Below are 23,363 nucleotides of genomic sequence, written 5' to 3' on the forward strand. Positions count from 1 at the left end.
CCTGTGTCAGTGTGGGCTAAGGGGGAATCGATAAGGCTGCTGAGGGGGAGCATGGCCCTTCCCTTCCTCGACAGCAAGGAGGATGCCAGTCACTTTAGCTGAGTGAGGGGGTCTAACCATACTACTGCTATTGCACATAGGGGCAGAAGGAGAGGTTGTCTGGAAATTACATGGGTTGTAGTGATTGCCCTGCTATGTGACCCCTTCCGCAGCGCCACTGTAAAATACCAATGACGGCTTGGGCTCGGCAATGTGCTGTAGCAGCAGTGGCGGTAGCCGCGGTAGCGTTAGCTGGCTGGCAGAGGCCCCGTGACGGTCGGCACTGGCCTCATTAATCACAGCGACCGGTGACAGCCTAATAGAGCGTGGCCGAGTCATGAATATTTCCCAGCCTGCCCCTGGCTGAGAGAGAGAGAGGGGGGGGGGGGGCAGGAGTGGAAGGAGTGTGGAGCTAGCGCAAAGAAGGACACCCATTAATCTGGCTAACCTGCCTACTACGGAGTAGTACAGTAGAACATAGAGAACCTAGCCACAGGGGTGGAGGAGGACTGTGTGGGAGAGGGGAGCACTTTGTTAACAGGGAGATTTGTGCATGGGAGGTCAGCTGGCGGGCAGCAGACAGGTGGGAGGGGACAGATCACCCACACTCTATTTCTGGGGGACTGGCTCAGAAAAGACCAGCGGGCAGAGGGGGGTGGGGGGCTTCCTGGTCAACACAGCATCTTATGTTAGGAATCCGCTATCACCTAACGTAGCAATTTATCGTCTGCATTGAATGAGCTAGAAGTAATGCATAATGTAAAACCTGAAATGACTTCTCGGATGACATGCGCCTTAGCAACCAACTCCCTATGTTTCTTATTGAGAGAGGTTAGGCCAAATGTTTTAAAGGCACACACACGACAAAGTTCTGGGCTTTCTCCAACTGTCAAGGTAGATGTTTGTGTCTCCTTGGAGAGGAACAATTATAGGATATGCTTGCTCAACGATTCGACTCTCTGCTCGGAAAATGTCATGAGTAATCTGTAATTAAAGTTGATCAAGTAAAATAATGTCTCTCTGTCTCCGGAGAGAGCTAGATGAATAAACTCTGTGGGAAGACGGACCGGTTAACTGGGGTGATGAAGTGATTTAGCCGTTTACCGGCAATGACTTGTTGTTGTTTGTTGTCTGGGGATCAAGCTGAGCAATCCTCCCGACGTGATGACATTTAGAGAAAGTTTCAATACGGATTATGATATATTTACAGCTCCAGTAACAGCAGACATCAGCCCACCTTAATTCTCCCCGTCAGAATGAATAGTTGCTGTGCTGTCAGTTCTGTTGCACTTCCTCCCTACTGGAAGACATCAGTAAGTGAGGAAACTGTGGAGACAATATGGCTCCACCAAAGGCTCTAAACAGAGGGATGAGGGTGAGCTTCCTCCATTGGCTTTCACTGGGGGGGGGGGGGGGGGGATTCATGAGAACAAAGCAGAGTAGAGCCCTGGTCAGCTGTTTGCTCGTCTACCCGGAGGAAGGATGAAGGATCGTACAGACCCACAACGTCCCATATTCCCAACCTTGCCCATTAAAGAGCTCTAGTGACACGCTGAACTGTTTATATAAGAGAGAATGATAGACTATCGACTTGTTGATATGTGTGGTTATTTTCAGGCTTTTGAACCCATGCTAATGAAAAATAACATCATTATTCTCAAACGGGGAGGCACCGTTTCCCGGTTAGCCATGGAAAAAGGTTAGACCGTTGAAGGCTAGAGACGTGTGAAGTCTGTTTTTGTTTGTGGAGGTTGTGGAGGCCGTTAGGGTAAGTTCATGTACTGACACGCTACCAATGCCTAGACATTAGCACCTGTCCTATCCCAAGCACTCCAGTTAATAAATGCAGCTGGTCTGGAGGGATAACTACATTGAAGTAATTTAACTCTCTTCCATCCGCCCATCAATCGCTTAAATCACCTGATTAATCATGGTCATTCGGGTTCGGGCCTGTTTAAAAAGTATATCCATCTTTTACTGTGAAATGCCATGAAATTCTGCAAACTGCAACCATTCGGTTGTAGAGTGCAGGGTTCCCGGACAGCAGGAGTCCAGCAGCCGAGTCCAACAGACTGGTGTGCAGCCAGTTGAGTGCTGTGTTGACACTGGCAACACAGCACAGACCTGTCATTGGTCCTGGCTGAGCAGTGTATTTGCATAGAGGCACAGTGTGCAGGAAGGTAAATGAGAGTCGGGGCTTTGTGAGAGCCCAGTGAAATGTGACGGCCTGTGAAAGGGGGAAGTGACTGGCTGCCCAGACTGAGTGGCAGACCCTGCCTTTATCTGTCTGCCTGAGAGGCAGCGTCAGGCAGTGCTACCGTATGTGTGGCCCATGCCAATGAGGTACCTACAACATTGTAGAATCACAAACCAACTACTGCAGGCAGCAGCAGCACAGCCTCTCCACAAACAAAAACAGACTTCACACGTCCCTAACCTTCAACGGTCTAACCTTTTTCCATGGCTAACCGGGAGACGGTGCCTCCCCGTTTGAGAATAATGATGTTATTTTTCATTAGCATGGGTTCAAAAGCCTGAAACGTTGACGCGACGTGGCTGCTCAGAAGAGATTGTGAAATGAAGACATCACGTACATACTCCATTTTTATTTATGTCGCTTTGAATCATGCACAGCCTAGACACCAAATGGAAATGTATTCCCCACTGGTTGAATGCAAGGGAATGACAGGAGGGGCAACTCCTTTTTTTCCCTCTCACATCAGGGCAACTCCTGCTGTGAACACTGAGCAGCGCAGTGTGCTGTCTTATGTAATGTACTAAATGTGAAATTGCAAGCAGGGAATGAAGATTGAGCAGGTTTAGAAGGCTCATCACAGATATGCTGTGTAACTCGACAGGTAACGGAGCTGACCGTCTCGGAGAAGACAGGCACCGTCGCTGATGATGTGCGTTTCTAGGAGAAACAAACCATTAAAGGCATTTGGATTCGATGGGTTGGAACACGCAGTGCCTTAGGAACAGCTGCTGCTGCTACTGCATGTAACCAAAGGAAGAAAACAATGATTATAATGTCAAATGGGTTCTACTATGATCAATGCTGGATTAAGTTGTATTGTAATGGACTGTATGCTCTGACACCTATGCATGTATATAACGTAATCTCAAAGGGAGGAGAAAAAGAACACAGCAAATGAACTCTATCAAAATTGCTTTTTCTACTACGAATAAAGCTTGGTCTCTGTGGTATTGTAATTGTATTACAAGTTCAGTAAAGTACCACTGGAAACATATTCATTGCCTCACTTATAATGAACCCGTTTCCAATCTCTTTGAAGCGGTTCTGGGAACTAAATGCTGGAGATGATGTTTAAAAATGTCACCTAGCAAATTAAGGACTTTACAATTAGCTGTAATCACAGGTCATCAGTGAAATTATTTTAGGTGGGAAGGATTTTAATGACCGTGTTATTGACAAAACAAGGCATAAAAAGAAGATGGTGTTTCTCACACAAAATTATGTATTTTTGTAATTTTTTAAAAACGTATTCAGTTGAAATGTTTCTGTCAGCGCTAGTTCTCAGAAATGTGACTTTAATACTCAGAAATTGGTCACAGATTACCCTTAGGAGATTCGTTGTCTACCTGCTCATAATAACATCACTGTCTTCGTCCCTTACCCCACAGGCTTATTAAATCTGGAGAGACTGTTACGCCAGTTCCTCATCTCCAAGGAGACTCTATCGGTTCGCATGCTGGATGACAGCCAGGATCCCACACCCCTTCTCAAGGAGATTCGCGATGACAAGACTGCCACCATCATTGTGGACGCTAACGCCACAATGTCCCACATCATTTTGGAAAGGGTGAGTTTATTTTACCTTTATTTAACTAGGCAAGTCAGTTAAGAACAAATTCTTATTTTCAATGACAGCCTAGAAACAGTGGGTTAACTGCCTGTTCAGGCACAGAACGACACAGTCCAACCTTGTCAGCTCCGGGGTTTGAACTTGCAACCTTCCGGTTACTAGTCCAGTGCTCTAACTAGGCTACCCTGCCGCCCCAGTCTTGTCTGTCGTAGTGTGCTCTTTCCCGATGTTCTGAGAAATCTCAGCAGTAGCTGATGATACACATTTTTTTATTTTAAATATCTATATGTCGATCCCAAGATAAAGTTCAGGGTCAAGGTGGATATTGAAAATAATTTAACGAGTTACAGGCTGAATCACTTACCGGTGAATGAGTGTTGGACTGAACGAATGGTAGCTTTTAACATCATACACGTAGTTCTGATGTACGTACTCTAGGTCTAGTAGCATGAATAAATCACGGAGTATCTGTAACTCCATATTTGGAGAGTAGAATGGTGTGCAAATACAATTAGAGGAGATTGTGGAGTGCCGTTGGGCTTAGCACTTAAACCACTAGAGTACCGAAGAGTAGCAGCAGAGATGGGAAATATTGAGAAATTAAAACCAATGCTAGAGATAGGAAATATGGAGATATTAAAACCAATGCAATTAGCTTCTTTTTTTTTTTTTAAGAAAAAGGTCTAGTCAGTCAAATCATTTTACTTCAAGTGACAGGCGTGAGATGTAAATTACGTTCTGTTCTGTGATCATTCATTAATAATAGAGGAGTACATTAGGTTTAAATGGTTGATCTTTATAATAAATACAACCCTTAACATCATAAACACTAATTAATATTGTTGTAGTATAAAGGAAATAGAAGTGACTAAAGTTTATTTTTAATATTTATTTCCCGTTTTTTTTTTTTTACAGACATCTGTTGGTAGCAACGACTTTCTTTGTTGATAAGATAACCTATTTTTCAATCATGGAATGTTGAACTCTTTTCAAACTATTTATGCTTTCTATTGAAGGCGTCTATCACTCATCAGGTTATATGTTGTGTGTTTATAAATAAGATCATTATTTGGTGGGTGCTTATGTTTGTCCTATTTCACAAATGTACAAGTCTGTATTAATAATGTTTTTGTTTGTTTGTTGCATATCCCAACTCTCTCTGAGACCCTCAGAGAGTGTGGGCACGGTCAGGGTCTGCCATTATCAACGGCAACCCTGGAGCAATTAGGGTTAAACGCTTTGCTCAAGGGCACATTGATAGATTTTTCATTATGTCAAGTCAGAACTAGCAACCTTTCACACCCTAACTGCTAGGCCCTGTAAAATCACCAGCTGAGAAGTTCCATGGAGACCCAGGGATTGAACCCAGGGATTGAACCCAGGGATTGAACCCAGGGATTGAACCCAGGGATTGAACCCAGGGATTGATACATGCGAAGCATGTGCTCTAACATTGAGCTACATCCACTCAGTTGTGAAGAGCTAGTCCGACATACATAATATAATTCAATCTAATTGGACATTCATATCGGACATGACTATTCTTCACAGTAAACTGTCAATATGACCTTTCAGTGATGTCTGTTTCCACTAATAGAACCATACCTGAAGTGAACAGAGAAGTTAGAAATGAAAGCAACAAAGATAGAACACTCTGTAGCTTGGCAGAGTTCTTCCGGAGCCGACATAAAGTTAATACTTTGCGTGATAGGACCAGCCTCCTGCTATCCCTTCTAAAGACCTGCGATTAGATCGTAAGGTGACAGAAACACGGGTGAAAGGCACCTTGCAGCAAAGGGCCGTGTTGTAATTAAAACATAGATATTGGAAGCTTGGCTGCAGTGAAGGAGACAATGGCTAAAGGGAAATGGAGAGACAGAGAGAAAGACGGAGAGACGGACAGAGACCAAGAGAGAGAGAGCAATTGAGCACTGGCTAAGGGTGTATGCTAGGTTTGAATATTTGCTGGTATTTTACAAAAGTTCCATCCTGAAAGAAAAAAAATCCCTTTTCTCCCGGGTAGCCCGGTATTTCCCACCAAAACCGAAAGTGTAATTCAAAAGCATATAAAGTATATAGTCTATGTCTGGGTTTTAATAGAGTTTTGATTGAAATGTCAGCGCTACCTGAGCCTGATGAGCTATACATAAAAAATAATTTCATGAGCCCTACTGTACATTAAAGACATTTTAAGAGCCCATGCTCCAAAAATCCCAAATGATTGTGTCGTTATCCAATACACATATGATATACAATATAGGCTATTGCACATTACGCACTACAGAAAAACGTACAATCACGTCGATGTAGCTAGCTATATGCTCTCTTGGGTAAATAAATGAAACAAGCTCCAGTAGGCTAATCTTTTTCAGTGTGAATTGTATTACTGTACCGTGTTGTATTATACTCTACTATATGGACTGGAATTACGCACCTCGTTCAAACCATGATGAAGCTGAGAGAACATGCGATTCTGGTGCAGCACATGCGGCCTACAAAGTTACAAGCTTAGGTTAGCGAATTAGTAGGCTGACGCATATACACTTTTCATAATATTTCCCCTAATGTTATTAGCCTACCTCTTCGTTCTCTCTATTGTTGCCTCATTCCTTCAACTTCGCTTTCAACAGTGAAATGAAACAAGTTCCATTGCCCTTATCTTCATCCTTCTAATGGCACCCTGGAATAATATAGGACTAGAATTAGATGCAGATGGCATTCACTTCTCTTCACGAAGATTGAATGGTTAAGGGACTTAATAAATAACTGCTGTAGCCCCCCCCCCGGCATCGCTCATTCGCTCTTGCTTCAAACCACCTGTGAGTTCTATTGGCTGCTGTATTTAACATTCAGAAAACAAGACTTTGGACACACCTACTCATTGAGAAAGAAAAACCCTTGAATGAGCAGGTGTGTCCAAACCTTTGACTGGTACTGTATGTCTATCTTGAACAGGATTATCTATTTTGGATGCAATCTGAATGGAATTGATGAGAGAGAGAGAGAGAGAGAGAGAGAGAGAAAGACAGCTCGCGCCTGCTCCGATTTAAAGCAATGATATTCGAAAGATAGGCTGTTTCAAAAGTCTGCGGCTGCAATAACAAACATGTTTTTTGTTACAATCAAATATGAAGGTGACCCCCCCCCCGAAAGCCAGATAGAGATGTGTAAATTAGAAGTGCATTCGGTCCATAGGCTATGCTGCAGCAAATGTAGGCCCACCTGTCACAAGGAAAAGGTACCGTGATGAGATGATAGGTCTGCATGCATTGTGAACTGCACTCCGTACTGAGCTGTCTGTCCCCACCGTGTGCATTGATGATTCATCATGCAGAGAGCAGAGAGAAGGCCGTAGAGAAGCAATATTTAGATGTCGCAAATACATTTGACAGTTCCATTTCACGTCATGCTGTTGATATAAATCATTTATTATAATTTACCGGTTTCTCACTGTTATTTATCCCAGGAAAGGGGAGTGGTTTTGGGCGGTAAATCTCGGTAAATCTCGATAACTGGGTGCCCAGCATTCAACCTTAGTGCATGCCAGTGTCATAGCAGGACTGGCACTGGAAAAGCCAATCCCTCGCAATATCCTCTGAGGAGACAATCAAAAATGTGCCTGTCTTCCCATCCGTATCGATCTGGCCAAAGGCCACGCCCACTAATATTTATTTTCCACGATAAGTCTGGATTTGTTTCCTCCTCGGCGACTTCTCGAATGCCAACACATTCAAACCATTTTGATTGGTCCCAGAAACCGATGGGTTGGGCCCGAGCCGGCCTGCATGAATCATGAATCACATCATTATGACATCAGCTCAAACGACTTCTAAGGACAGCAGATTCAGACTGATGTATGGCGTGATTGATAGAGCAGTGTAATTAAATTCAGGATGAGTCATCAGGCAACGCTAATATCCCTGCCCCAATGAATATTTTTTCTTTTTTTTCTCTAAATGTTTTTCTTTCTCTCCCTCTAAATTATTTATCTCTCCCTCACACACTCCCTCCCACCCTCCCTGATTAGTTTTTCTGTTGTCATATTTCTGTGTTCATCCAGTCAATTCTTACTGTTTTGTTTCCCTGCCACTCTCCTCTTCAGTCTCAATCTTTCCCTCAATCAGAGATACTGATGGCCGTTGCTGGGCATCATGTCACCATGGCAACTCGGGGGGGGGGGCAAAGAGTAACAACCCACAAGAGCTGACCGTGGGATTTCTTTCTATGTCTCCGCCTCTGTCCTACAGTCACTCCATACCTCTATTATCATTCCTCTGTCTTCTACTCCTCCTCTTCTCCATCTCTCTGTCTGGAGGTGTGTAGTGGTGCTGTGGATAGTTTGTTGGCACGCAGCCCGCTCATGAGGAGAGGACGTTGGCCGAGTAAATGTATACTTTTTTTGCCAACATTTTGTGCTAGACTGAGGATTTAATTACATGGTAAACTGTAAGGACTTTGTATAAAAGAGTCTAATCTTGTTACCCTCTCTTCACGCAGGACATTCTATCCTCTTTGTTTCTGGATGTTTACAACTTTCGTTAGAATGCTGGTCAGCCAGAGGTCTACTTCTTACACTGAAGACAGTGGGATTCTTTTTTTTTTCAATACTCTGAGAAGTGTTAATTTAAGTGGGACTCATATATGCTCTGTGAACGTATTATATTTAACCCTCCAATAGTTAAAATAAATCAGTGTATTGGCTGTGTGTTCTGCAGCAGGGCGTTTGTGGTCTGGGGGGGTTTAGCTTCAGCATCACTGAATGTAATCTCGACATGTCAGCCCCCCGTGTTGTCCTACTATACAAAGCTGTGATCGGATTTGCTCAGATATTGTGCTCAGCATGGCGGGGAAGAACTATACGCCCCAAAACAAAAACCTGGGAAACAGAAAAAAAACAGGCAATGAGAACAATAGAAAGCTGAGGAAGTTTGGCTTTGTGCCAGCCAAAAGAAACACTTTCTTTCCATTATTTATATTTGTAAACTTGCTGATGTCCCTGACCCGTACTTCACATTTAAAGGCATATTAACTGTGATTAAAAAGCTGGTCAACTTAAAAATCTGGTAAAAAAAAGCTTGTAAACTCTGTCATCTGTTGTCCTGTTGGCTGTCTTCATTCTCAACACTTCAAGACTTAGAACAATGTGCATTTTGCAGTGCAGTGACTTAGAACAATGTGCATTTGGCAGTGCAGTGACTTAGAACAATGTGCATTTTGCAGTGCAGTGTCCACCTGTCCTTCTCCACTAAATTCTGTGATTTGACTTAAATTGACCTGACAATCTGATACTGTAAAACGGTTGAACAAATGTTAACAAACAAGCAAGTAATGTATCATCTGGTCGGTTTCCTCTTACTAGCAACTATTAAAATAATAATAACCATACAATCAAAAGAAAATGACTCAGTGTCATGGAAGTGTGCACATATACAGTGTCATGGAAGTGTGCACATATACAGTGTCGTGGAAGTGTGCACATATACAGTGTCGTGGAAGTGTGCACATATACAGTGTCATGGAAGTGTGCACATATACAGTGTCGTGGAAGTGTGCACATATACAGTGTCGTGGAAGTGTGCACATATACAGTGTCGTGGAAGTGTGCACATATACAGTGTCGTGGAAGTGTGCACATATACAGTGTCGTGGAAGTGTGCACATATACAGTGTCGTGGAAGTGTGCACATATACAGTGTCGTGGAAGTGTGCACATATACAGTGTCGTGGAAGTGTGCACATATACAGTGTCGTGGAAGTGTGCACATATACAGTGTCGTGGAAGTGTGCGCATATACAGTGTCATGGAAGTGTGCACATATACAGTGTCGTGGAAGTGTGCACATATACAGTGTCATGGAAGTGTGCACATATACAGTGTCGTGGAAGTGTGCACATATACAGTGTCGTGGAAGTGTGCACATATACAGTGTCGTGGAAGTGTGCGCATATACAGTGTCGTGGAAGTGTGCACATATACAGTGTCGTGGAAGTGTGCACATATACAGTGTCGTGGAAGTGTGCACATATACAGTGTCATGGAAGTGTGCACATATACAGTGTCATGGAAGTGTGCACATATACAGTGTCATGGAAGTGTGCACATATACAGTGGCATGGAAGTGTGCACATATACAGTGTCATGGAAGTGTGCACATATACAGTGTCATGGAAGTGTGCACATATACAGTGTCATGAAAAAGTATTTGCCCCCTTTCTAATTTTCTCTACGTTTGCATATTGTTTATACAAAATGTTATCAGTTCTTACACCAACATCGAATATTCATAAAGGGACCCTGAATTAACAAATAACACAACAATTACATACTTATTTCATAAACAAAATGATGCAACACCCAACACCCAACACTGTCCATTTGTGAAAGCGTATTTCCCCCCTTATACTCAATAACTGATTGTGACACCTTTAACTGCAGTGACTCCAACCAGATGCTTCCTGTAGTTGTTGATCAGTCTCTCAAGTCGCTGTGGAGGAATTTTGGCCCACTTTTCCATGCAGAACTGCTGTAACTCAGCAGCGTTTGTGGGTTTTCAAGCATGAACTGCTCGTTTCAAGTCCTGCCACAACATCTCAATTGGGATTAAGTCTGGACTTTGACTAGGCCATTCCAAAACTTAAAATTGGTTGCTTTTTTAGCCATTTTCATGTAGACTTGATTGTGTGTTTAGGATAATTGTCTTGCTGCATGACCCAGTGTAACAGTATAACTTTAGTCCGTCCCCTCGCCCATACCCGGGCTCGAACCAGGGACCCTCTGCACACATCAACAACTGACACCCACGAAGCATCGTTACCCATCGCTCCACAAAAGCCACGGCCCTTGCAGAGCAAGGGGAACCATTACTTCAAGGTCTCAGAGCAAGGGACGTCACCGATTGAAACGCTATTAGCACACACCACCACTAACTAGCTAGCCATTTCACATCCGTTACACCAGCTGCTCTTCAGTTTCAGCTCACAGATGGATGGCAAGTCATCCAGGTCCTGGGGCAGCAAAGCATCCCCAAACCATCACACTACCTCCACAATGCTTGACTGTTGGTATAAGGTTCTTAATGTGAAATGCAGTGTTTGGTTTTCAACAAGCATAATGGGACCCATGTCATCCAAAAAGTTATACTTTTGAATCATCTTCCCATAAAACATTCTTCCAAGATTTTTCATACAGGGGAATTGGGTGTTGCCTAACTTTGTTAATAAAACATAAAAAAACATTTGTAAACTCAGGTTCCCTTTATCTCATTTTAAGTTTTGGTTGAAGATCTGATAAAATTAAATATTTTTAGAAAACCTACTCATTCAAGGGTTTTTCTTTATTTTTACTATTTTCTACATTGTGGAATAAGAGTGAAGACATCAAAACCATGAAATAACACATATGGAACCATGTAGTAACTACAAAAGTGTTAAACCAATCAAAATCTATTTTATATTTGACATTTTTCAAATAGCCACCCTTTGCTTTGATGACAGCTTTGCGCACTTGGCATTCTCTCAACCAGCATCACCTGGAATGCTTTCCCAACCGTCTTGAAGGAGTTCCCACATATGCTGAGCACTTGTTGGCTGCTTTTCCTTCACTCTGCGGTCCGACTCAGCCCAAACCATCTCAATTTAGTTGAGGTCGGGGTATTGTGGAGGCCAGGTCATCTGATGCAGCACTCCATCACTCTCCTTCTTGGTAAAATAGCCCTTACACAGCCTGGAGGTATGTTGGGTCATTGTCCTGTTGAAAAACAAATGATAGTCCCACTAAGCCCAAACCAGATGGGATGGCGTATCGCTGCAGAATGCTGTGGTAGCCATGCTGGTTAAGTGTACCTTGAATTCTAAATAAATCACTGACAGTGTCACCAAAACAACCCCACACCAATACACCTCCTCCTCCATGCTTCACGGTGGGAACCACACATGCGGAGATCATCCGTTCACCCACACCATGTCTCACAAAAACTCGAGACCAAAGGACAAATTTCCACCGGTCTAATGTCCATTGGCTCAAACAAGTCTGTTACTTGAACTCTGTGAAGCAATTTCTGAGGCTGGTAACTCTACAGTAGTGTAGTAACTCTACATTAGCGTCACGGCTTCATTGCTCCAGACCACCACAAGGGGGAGTTAGAGCACTCATTATGCATTTGAGTCCCAAGGTTTTTATATGACCAATCATATCGAGTGGTTCCAATGACAAATTTTGATGCGAGCCACCCTTGCCTGGTGGCGTTCTTCAACAAAGATGGCTGACAAAACATTACGGTGGAACCAAATGTAAGTTGTTATGACTTCATAATGAGTCAAGCAAAAAAATTACAATTGAGAGGAATATGTTAGTTAATGTAAAGACAAACATTTGTGCATATTTTTTGGTCATAAAGTTACTTTATGAAAATCGCTACTTAGCAAGTTATCTGACTAACTAACATTAGCCAACTTGCTAGTGTCAGGAGAATGAATTTGTAATTCGTGTTGTAAAGAATCTAGTTAGCTAAAGCATTTACTGCAAATTGAATGTACAATTGTGTAAGCTTGCCTTGCAATGCAGCTGAAGTAAAATCGCTAGCTAACTGTTTACTTGCTTATTGTGTAGTGGAGGATAAAAATAACTGTATGCCTATGGATGTGTAGCTAGCTACAGTATGTAGCCAATCTGTGTATGGACCCTAAAACGTTTGGTATGAGTATTAGTTCAGAACCGATCTATGAACCTCAGCTATCATAGTTGTTGTATCAACTTCAAGTCTGAATGGCATTAATGAAGCCTACGGATAGAGTAGAATATAATAACTTTATTGTGCCAAGGATGCAAGTGCTATATACACATGTACTGTAGTTATTACCACGCATGAGATTCCCACATTGTAGCCTGTACGTTGAACATATTCACTGATCATCTACTCTTCCTTGGCAAATAAAGATGCTGTTCAGGTATGAATCTCTGAGACATTATTTCCAATTCCAATATTTGAATGATGCTGTGTCTGCATGTATGTATTACAGTTATACACTTCAAGTGTTTACTACTCTTGCTCCTTGGGACATCAATGATTACACATTGTAACTATGCAATAGACTAGAAACATGATTGATTTTTAATTCATATATACAGAAAAAAAACGATGCATATCTAACTCCCTTTATCTGCATTAATCTGAGGACACAGGATAGTATTTCAATGAGATACTAAGTTTCAACCAGTGGAGAATGTGAAACACTTTATTGAAAGAAGTTCATTATCCAGGTGTTATAAATACATAAATGTATTATAATTCTGATAATTGTAATATTATACACACAAGTTCAATCTGTACTTATAAAACGAGGAAGAAAGACGAGGTGTGGGGAGAGATGTAGAAGACAGAAAGGGAAAGAGGTAAGAACAGCGACAGACAGCATATGATTCATGAATTACAGTGCTACCCTAATATTCGCTCACTTTATCACAAAAGTGTCTCCTAAACAGCCTTGGGCCCCCCAGTTGGCCTGAAGGTTATCTTAAGAGCGGGTGAGGTGGAAATGATGGGACTGGCTTCCTCTCTCACATCAAAACATACCTGCAGACGAGAGACAGATGGAAAGAGAGAGAGCATGATTAAGCCTTGATTTTTTATTCTACCACGGTCAGTCATCTTAATCAGTGAAATGCAAAACTGACCTTGGATCATTTACCCTGGGACTAATACATCTCTGTCTGTATTTCAATGTAAAGCATCTCTTTAAAAATACTTCCTGTTGAGCCGACCAAGTGACATCTCTGCCCTCTGTGTCAGCCAGTTCAGATGTGGGCGGGGTTCACCAAAACAGTTTATTTAACCTAGAGGATTTAGGGAGAAGGGGGAGAGGGATGAAGTGAAGAAGAGAGACTATTATTGTATGTGTGTGTGTGTGTGGTCTCAACTGGTGTCCACACTAAGTGGTTACAGAGTACTTTATGCTAAAAAACAGACACATGAGGACAAACAATAGAAGACAATGTCAAAAGATTCTATACGTGACGCAGACACCTATCGGAGTGTACCTGAAACATTTAAATATAGAGGGCTATGTGTCTCACCACTTGGTTATTGCAAGGCTAACCCCCAGGGAAATCATGACTTGGCAGCAACAGATAGTCCAGTAAAAATGTCTGTGTTCATGTGGTGTAAATCTGAAAATTAGCAGCTGACATCTGAAGGGTTTTTTAATTAACGCATGTGAGACAGGTTCCGTGTACAACAAGACAGGCAGAAATGGAGAAAAAGAACACAGAACAGTTTAATTACTTCTGGTTATGGACACTTTTGCCAGCAATAAAGCTTCCATGGCCTTGTTCCTTGGGCAGTGAATATCTGACAATATCAGATACAGCTCGCTCTCTGAAAGTAAAGGAAATAGCTCATTTTTTTATAGATATGAAAACAATAACAGTTCCATCTAAAGCAGCAGATGTCATTTTTAGGATACGTCAATACAGCCCAGTGCTGCTTACCTGAGATGCCACTTTCGTAGGCGTCCGTTTTGACTTCCTTTGTGTCGGAAAAAAGTTGCTTTCAGAACAATTATTTTTGATTGAAAATAAAAAAGGTTTTGCTCTCAACAAAAAGACACAAAGACCTCCATAGCAAATAACAATTTGCCTGTGAACAACCACACCTTCATACAAACGTGCTACTGTATGCAGAATTCTTGACGCAGAACCAAATTCTTGACGCGCTGCCATATCCTGCCAGCATGACCACAAGCGAGCCATTCAAGAGCTGAATGATGATGCATGGAAGAGGGAAAGGAATGAGATGATGACAGTAATTTGTTGCAAGTTGGGGAGGAGGGCTAATAGCTGAACAACAATTCAACCTTTACTAAAGAATAGTCTAATAGCCGAGCTAGGTGTAGGCTTCTGATAGGCTAATTGACATCATTTGAGTCAATTGGAGGTGTACCTGAGCATGTATTTCAAGGCCTACCTTCAAACAGTGCTTTTTCTGCTTGACATCATGGGAAATCAAACTATATATTTTTTTGTAGACCTCCACAAGTCTGGTTCATCTTTGGGAGCAATTTCCAAACACCTGAAGGTACCACATTCATCTGTACAAACAATAGTACGCAAGTATAAACACCATGGGACCAAGCAGCCGTCATACCACTCAGGAAGGAGACGCCTTCTGTCTCCTAAAGATTAACGTACTTTGATGTGAAAAGTGCAAATCAATCCCAGAACAACAGCAAAGGACCTTGTGAAGATGCTGGAGGAAACGGGTACAAAAGTATCTATATCCACAGAGTCCTGTATCGACATAACTTGAAAGGCCGCTCAGCAAGGAAGAAGCCACTGCTCCAAAACCGCCATAAAAAAGCCAGACTACGGTTTGCAACTGCACATGGGGACAAAGATCGTACTTTTTGGAGAAATGTCCTCTGGTCTGATGAAAGAAAAATAGAACTGTTTGACCATAATGACCATTGTTATGTTTGGAGGAAAAAAGGGGAGGCTTAATTGCCAAAGAACACCATCCCAACCGTGAAGCACGGGGGTGGCAGCATCATGTTGTGGAGGTGCTTTGCTGCAGGAGGGACTGGTGCACTTCACAAAATAGATGGCATCATGAGGGAAGAAGATTATGTGGATATATTGAAGGAACATCTCAAGACATCAGTAAGGAAGTTAAAGCTTGGTCGCAAATGGGTCTTCCAAATGGACAATGACCCCGAGCATACTTCCAAAGTTGTGGCAAAATGGCTGAAGGACAACAAAGTAAAGGTATTGGAGTGGCCATCACAGAGCCCTGACCTCAATCCTATAGAAAATTTGTGGGCAGAACTGAAAAAGTGTGTGCGAGCAAGGAGGCCTACAAACCTGACTCGGTTATACCAGCTCTGTGGGAAGCTTGTGGAAGGCTACCCGAAATGTTTGCCCCAAGTTAAACAATGTAAAGGCAATGCCACCAAATACTAATTGAGTGTATGTAAACTCCTGACACACTGGGAATGGGATGACATAAATAAAAGCTGAAATAAATCATTCTCTCTACTATTATTCTGACATTTTGCATTCTTACAATAACGTGGTGATCCTAACTGACCTAAGACGGGGAATTTTTACAAGGATTAAATGTCAGGAACTGTGAAAAGCTGAGTTGAAATGTATTTGGCTAAGGTGTATGTAAACTTCCGACTTCAACTGTATATATATATATATATATATATATATATGTGTATGCATTTATGTATGTGTATGTATGTATATGTACTGTATGTATGTTACATACACATACAGTACATACATGCAAACACATATAAATACATACATATACACCTACAAAATATACACTTACATATATATAAATACATATACATACATATATGTACATATCTTTAAAAATATATTTCCTTTTTTACCCTCCAACCCTACCACCCCTCCCCAAATTGGAGCAAACTAGTCTCATTGTTACTACAGATTATAAATTGAAAATATTTTTTGTTGTTGCTAAAAGTATTGTTATATTATTGATCAATTGACTATGACTTTTCATATCACCCAGTAGTGCTATCTGCAGAGTTAGCTCAGGTAAATATTGCAATTGTTCAGCCATTCCTGGACCTGTGACCAAAAACCTGCAACGTATATGGACAGTACCAAAACAAATGATCTAATGATTCTGTCGGGGAACACATTGTTTGGGATTATTCCGCCACAAACATCTACCTTTTCGAATCATATTGGTTTTTGCTGTAAGGCCTCTTTGGATAAATACATGTTTATGCCAGAAGAACCTGTGGCTCTTGGGAACGGGAGTTTGTACCCCTGAGGTAGAGGTAGAGAATCCAACAAGGTCTCACAGTCTCACATCAGAATTAGACGTTCACCCATGTTTCTGAAACGTACAATTTTTAAGTTGTTCCAAATGTCAATTTTAGAAGTGTTCGGGTTACGTTTCCAGTAGGCATTAACTCCAAATTCTTAAATTAAGAGATAAGGTTTGGGATAGGATGAAAATGAAAACAAAACAACTTTCTATCACCGGATTTGAACTTGCAACCTTTGGAATAAAACGCCCATCCACCATCACCTTCCACATCTCCCAACGTCCTCAGACATGGATGGACGTTGAATATTGACTTATATCATGGGTGACCTGGCTGAGAGAATCGTCTAGGTGAAATGTGTGTGGGTGGTTGAACAGAGACATACTGTAGCTTCCATCGAATGAGATCCAGGAGTCAACAAGTCAAACCTTTATTGGACAGTTTTCCCTTGATATACTGTACTCTATGAAATGTTTTTTTTATTTTTTTTTATGTATCTCAGATGTATGTCAGACTAAGTCAGACTGGGCTGATTGGAAAACCCCTTTTTAAAAAGCTTTGCGTTGCACCATTATGCCACAGTTCACATTGGAGTCAACAAATTTGGTGGAACAGTTTATACCAAAATAAATATACTCAAAGAAGCTCAACTGTAGAGTTCACCGTGTCCTTCACAACCAGTGCTTGCTGCTGAGGCTTCGATTTAATCAAATCCTAATGTATTGAGCAGCATACTAAAATATTGTATTACTAATTGCTCCAAAGAGAGCCCGTCATTAGATAAGAATATGTCATGTCTTATCAGGATGTGGGCGGATTTGATCTGCCGCTGTGTAATCGAGCAGGAGACTGCAGAGTATCTGATCTCTCTCTCTCTCTCTCTCTCTCTCTCTCTCTCTCTCTCTCTCTCTCTCTCTCTCTCTCTCTCTCTCTCTCTCTCTCTCTCTCTCTCTCTCTCTCTCTCTCTCTCTCTCTCTCTCTCTCTCTCTCTCTCTCTCTCTCTCTCTCTCTCTCTCTCTCTCTCTCTCTCTCTCTCTCTCTCTCTCTCTCTCTCTCTCTCTCTCTCTCTCTCTCTCTCTCTCTCTCTCTTATATATATATATATATAGAAAATATTAAGAACACATTATCTTTCCATAACGTAGACTGACTAGGTGATTCCAGGTGAAAACTATGATCCCTTATTGATCCACTTCAATCGGTGTAGAAAAGGGGAGGAGACATGTTAAAGAAAGATCTTTAAGCCTTGAGACAATTGGGACATGGATTGTGTATGTGCACCATTTAGAGGGTGGATGGGCAAGACAAAAGATTTAAGTGCATTTGAAAGGGCCATGGAACTGTAATGCTGCTGAGATTTTCACGCTCAACAGTTTCCCGTATGTATCAAGAATGGCCCACCACCCTGTGGAATGCATTCAACACCTTGTAGAGTCCATGCCCTGGCGAATCGAGGCTGTTCTGGGAGCTAAAGGGGGTCCTAATGTTTTGTACACTCAGTGTATATCTCCTTCTCAATATATATACCTATTTTTCTCCTTATCTCTTTCTCCCCCCCCCCCCCCCCCCTCTCTCTCTTTCTTCCAGGCGTCGGAGCTGGGCATGCTTTCCGTCTACTACACCTACATCTTCACCTCGCTGGTAAGGAGATGGAGCCTGCTGCTGCTACTCGCTAATGGAAATTGATGATGTTGGTAACACTTTGCACTAATGGTCCTGTAGAGATGATTCATATCGGCCTGATTGATGACTCATTAATGTCCTGCTGGAGCCCATGTTTTCCTCTCACCCAGTTGCTCGGATTCCCATGTCTTTTTGTGCCACTGGGTGCTAGGGGGCAAGAGAGGGGGGATCATCGTGGAGAGTGATGACCCACGCCCTCCATTTCCTAAAGAGAGAGAGCGATTGCTCAACAAAGCATCATACAGCACCATCCCCACAGGAAGAAGAGACCACTCGTTATTTATGTAATTTTCTTTCAACGTTCAGTTAATCACCACTTTCCGAGCCTCGTCCCCAACGTCGCAGTATTCCCTCGAAATGACACACACACACACACACACGCACTGCTCGGCTAATCCTCCTCAACAAATGGCAACTTTTGATTATGCCTATTTTCAACATGTAAAGAATACTGTTCGCTATACTTCCAAGTTACCAGGGCAGGGAGTCAGATCACTTTCTGCTGCTCCGAAACAGAGGAGTGTATTGTGGAGGGTCTTTCTTCGGCAGGTAGAGGGAGTAATTACACATTCCGTTCATGTTGAGGGTGGGGAGAATGGGTGAGTCCAGGTAGTCCCTCCCTATTTCAGTCAGTTTTCTTCCAGTTGGTTCCTAATAAACACGACCCTGGTGTGTAACATAGGTGTCAGTGCACCGTGCCTGTGATGGCAGGCAGAATGCCTGTGGGGCACTGTGAGAAATTAAATTCCGTGTCCCCGATAGTGCAGCAGCCCAATTTGTGTTTCGGCTGGGGGAGTAGACATTTGTCATTTGTCACTAGCTGTCAGATGTCGTGATAGGACAATTTTGTGATCAGCCGCTCCAGAGGATGAGCGATAGTCACTGTTCACATCCTCTGTGTTATATCTCTCTATATGCAGTATCGTCTGTCTCTCTTTCTCTGTCTGTCTGTCTCTGTCTCTGTCTCTGTCTCTCTCTCTCTCTCTCTCGCTCTCTCTCTGTCTGTCTGTCTGTCTGTCTCTCTCTCTCTCTCTGTCTGTCTGTCTCTCACTCTCTCTCTCTCTCTCTCTCTCTCTCTCTCTCTCTCATCCCTGACTGTCACCTCCACCTGCATTGATCTGTCTGGGAAGCTGGAATATATTTAAATTGGAATGTGTGCTAGGTAATCCAGAGATTTTAATAGATACAGTGGGCCTCGTTTGGATGCAACACATTTGTAAGTGTAATTACTGAAGCTGTGAATAGTTTTTCATTAATTGACCACGGTATTCAAAAAGTAACATTATATCGTAGGTATGATCAAATCCTGGAATGCCGTCATCCAAATTTTTACTTGAACTTGATCGTAATCCACACTTTAGATGTATCTGTTGCACTAACAATTAGACTACATGTATTCCTAATTGAAAAGTAATAGAGTACTGAAAATAGCACAATGGGCAATCTCTGTCTGAATAATCTGCTACATACAGTACCAGTCAAAAGTTTGGACACACCTACTCATTCAATGGTTTTTCTTTATTTTTACTATTTTCTACATTGTAGAATAATAGTAAAGACATCAAAGCTATGAAATAACAGTACATTTGTGGAATTTCTTTCCTTCTTAATGTGTTTGAGCCAATCAGTTGTGTTGTGACAAGGTATGGGTGGTATACAGAAGATAGCCCAATTTGGTAAAAGACCAAGTCCATATTATGGAAATAACAGCCCAAATAAGCAAAGAGAGATGACAGTGCATCATTATTTTAAGACATAAAGGTCAGTCAATCCGAAAATGTCAAGAACTTTGAAAGTTTCTTCAGGTGCAGTCGCAAAAACCATCAAGCGTTATGATGAAACTGGCTCTCATGAGGACCGCCACAGGAATGGAAGACCCAGAGTTACCTCTGCTGCAGAGGATAAGTTCATTAGAGTTACCAGGCTCAGAAATTGCAGAGGAGACTGCGTGAATTAGGCCTTCATGGTCGAATTGCTGCAAAGAAACCCCTACTAAAGGACACCAATAAGAATAAGAGACTTGCTTGGGCCAAGAAACACGAGCATTGGACATTAGACTGGTGTAAATCTGTCCTTTGGTCTGATGAGTCAAAATTTGAGATTGCTGTTTCCAACCGCCGTGTCTTTGTGAGACACAGAATAGATGAACAGATGATCTCAGCATGTGTGGTTCCCACCGTGAAGCATGGAGGCGGAGGTGTGATGGTGTGGGGGTGCTTTGCTGGTGACTCTGTAAGTGATTTATTTATAATTCAAGGCACACTTAACCAGCATGGCTACCACCGCATTCTGCAGCGATACGCCATCACATCTGGTTTGCGCTTAGTGGGACTATCATATGTTTTTTAACAGGACTATGACCCAATACACCTCCAGGCAGTGTAAGGGCAATTTGACCAATAAGAAAAGTATTGGAGTGCTGCATCAGATGACCTGGCCTCCACAATCCATTGAGTGATGTGGGATCTTGTTCTAGACTATTGGAAAAGCATTCCAGGTGAAGCTGGTTGAGAGAATGCGTGTGCAAAGGGTGGCTTATTTTAACAATATAAAATATGAAATATATTTAGATCTGTTTAACACTTTTTTGGATTACTACATGATTCCATATGTGTTATTTCACAGTTTGGATGTTTTCACTATTATTGTACAATGTAGAAAATAGTAGCAATAAATAAAAACCCAATTTGAATCTAAAATGGATTAAATAGTTTTTTTCCATTGACAATCTACACATTATATTCATAATGACAAAGCAAAAACAGGTATTTAGAAATGTTTGCTAATTAAAAAAATATCACATTTACATAAGTATACAGACCATTTACTCAGTACTTTGTTGAAGCACCTTTGGCAGTGATAATAGCCTTAAGTCTTCTTGGGAATGACACTACATGCTTGGCACACCTGTATAAAAGACCAAGTCCATATTATGGAAAGAACAGCTCAAATAAGCAAAGAGAAACGACAGTTCATCATTACTTTAAGACGTGAAAGTCAGTCAATCTGGAAAATGTCAAGAACTTTTAAAGTTTCCTCAAGTGCAGTCGCAAAAACCATCAAACGCTATGATGAAACTGACTCTATACATATGCATATATGAATCAGCTCCTTACAGTTAAATGGAGTTCAGTTGGCTAGTTTTAATGGTAAGTGAACAGAGAACAGCTGTACTTGTCTCTAATTGCCCAATGTGGTTTCCTGGCATGAAATGCCATCCATGGGAGCTATAGAGGGATGGTTGCTCTGTGATTTGTACTTGCAATAACTCCGAGATCATCTCGTTAAAGCTTGCGGCGGTCGCTGACGGTTAACCTGGGAAGTGACTCTTTGTATTGTCTGATTCGTCTACAAGCACAACGCTGAGACGTAGAGATACGGCTTTCAGGAGAGAGATACAGATTAGGTTTAATGTACATGCACAGTGCTCACATTCATTGCCAATATGTGACCTCAGATGATGACTCATTTTATTTGTCCCGTTAGAATGTGTTTTTGTTGACATTGCGCATCGAAATGCCAATGTGAGGTGAGGGGGAATCATCAGCCAACACATTGTACAATTCAAAAATGTTCATTAATCTCGGTTTTAATATTAAGAGCAACCATGCAGAACATGAATCAACCATCGATGATGTCACATAGCCAACACGTTTATAGTTCTAGCAATGATCATTTTCATTCACTTCAACTCATTCGCATTCATAATCTTAAAGAGGATCATGCCGAATGTTTATCTATGTAACACAGTAGGCGTGTAACCTTCCCATAAGCCTGTGTGTAGAGTACCAGAATATGAGACATAATACCCATAAAACCTAGCAGTCAAACAGGGAAATGGTTCCAATTGGTTTTCCATCTTTCATTTTTCCAGTAGGGGATTAAAAAAACAAACACTTAAAATAAGGGCAATGTTTTGTGTAGGCTTACCCTGGATTGACGTTTTGATAACCGTGTAAATCTCTCTAGGATATGTTGACTTTTATCAATATATTTGTTAATTAGCTGCTAATGTGGCTATCATAAAGAACTACAAATACCATCATGATCTGGATGAGACTGTTGAATCGAGGCAAAGGTTAAAAAAAAATCACTGGATTAACTATATATACAGTACCAGTCAAAAGTTTGGACACACCTACTCATTCCAGGGTTTTTCTTTATTTGTACTATTTTCTACATTGAAGAATAATAGTGAAGACATGAAAACTATGAAATAACACGTATGGAATCATCATTTGAAATTCTTCAAAGTAGCCACCCACACTCTTGGCATTTTCAAAACAAGCTTCTTGAGGTAGTCCCCTGGAATGCATTTAAATTAAACAGGTGTGCCTTGTTAAAAGTTATTTTGTGGAATTTCTTTCCTTCATAATGCGTCTGAGCCAATCAGTTGTGTTGTGATAAGATAGGGCAGGTATACAGAAGATAGCCCTATTTGGTAAAATACCAAGTCCGTATTATGGCAAGAACAGCTGAAATAAGCAAAGAGAAACGACAATTACTTTTAGTCATGAAGGTTAGTCAATCTGGAAAGTTTCTTAAAGTGCAGTCGCAAAAACCATCAAGTGCTATGATGAAACTGTCTCTCATGAGGACCATAACAGGAAAGGATGACCCAGAGTTACCTCTGCTTCATTAGAGTTAACTGCACCTCAGATTGCAGCCCAAATAAATGCTTCACAGAGTTCAAGTAACAGACACATTTCAACAACTGTTCAGAGGAGATTGCGTGAATCAGGCCTTCATGGTCGAATTGCTTCCAAGAAACATCTACTAAAGGACACCAATAAGGAGAATAGACTTGCTTGGGCCAAGAAACATGAGCAATGGACATTAGACTGGTCCAAATTTGACATTTTTTTGTTCAACCGCCGTGTCTTTGTGAGACGCAGAGTTGGTGAATGGATGATCTTCGCATGTGTGGTTTCCACCGTGAAGCTTGGAGGAGGAGGTGTGATGGTGTGGGGTGCTTTGCTGGTGACACTGTCTGTGACTTATTTAGAATGCA

General features: G+C 41.7%; 1 protein-coding gene across 1 annotated transcript in view; it reads left to right on the forward strand.

The window, feature by feature from the left end:
* Positions 1 to 23,363, forward strand: part of grik4 (glutamate ionotropic receptor kainate type subunit 4) — a 455,986-nt gene that overhangs the window by 335,010 nt on the left and 97,613 nt on the right. Inside the window, exons 7-8 of the mRNA XM_036965131.2 lie at positions 3,685 to 3,863; positions 18,257 to 18,310. Coding sequence (XP_036821026.2) covers positions 3,685 to 3,863; positions 18,257 to 18,310 — 233 coding nt within the window. The remainder of the gene's footprint in view (positions 1 to 3,684; positions 3,864 to 18,256; positions 18,311 to 23,363) is intronic.

This window comes from Oncorhynchus mykiss, chromosome 27 (genome assembly GCF_057628025.1).
Source record: "Oncorhynchus mykiss isolate SJ-2025 chromosome 27, ASM5762802v1, whole genome shotgun sequence".
Lineage (NCBI taxonomy): Eukaryota > Metazoa > Chordata > Actinopteri > Salmoniformes > Salmonidae > Oncorhynchus > Oncorhynchus mykiss.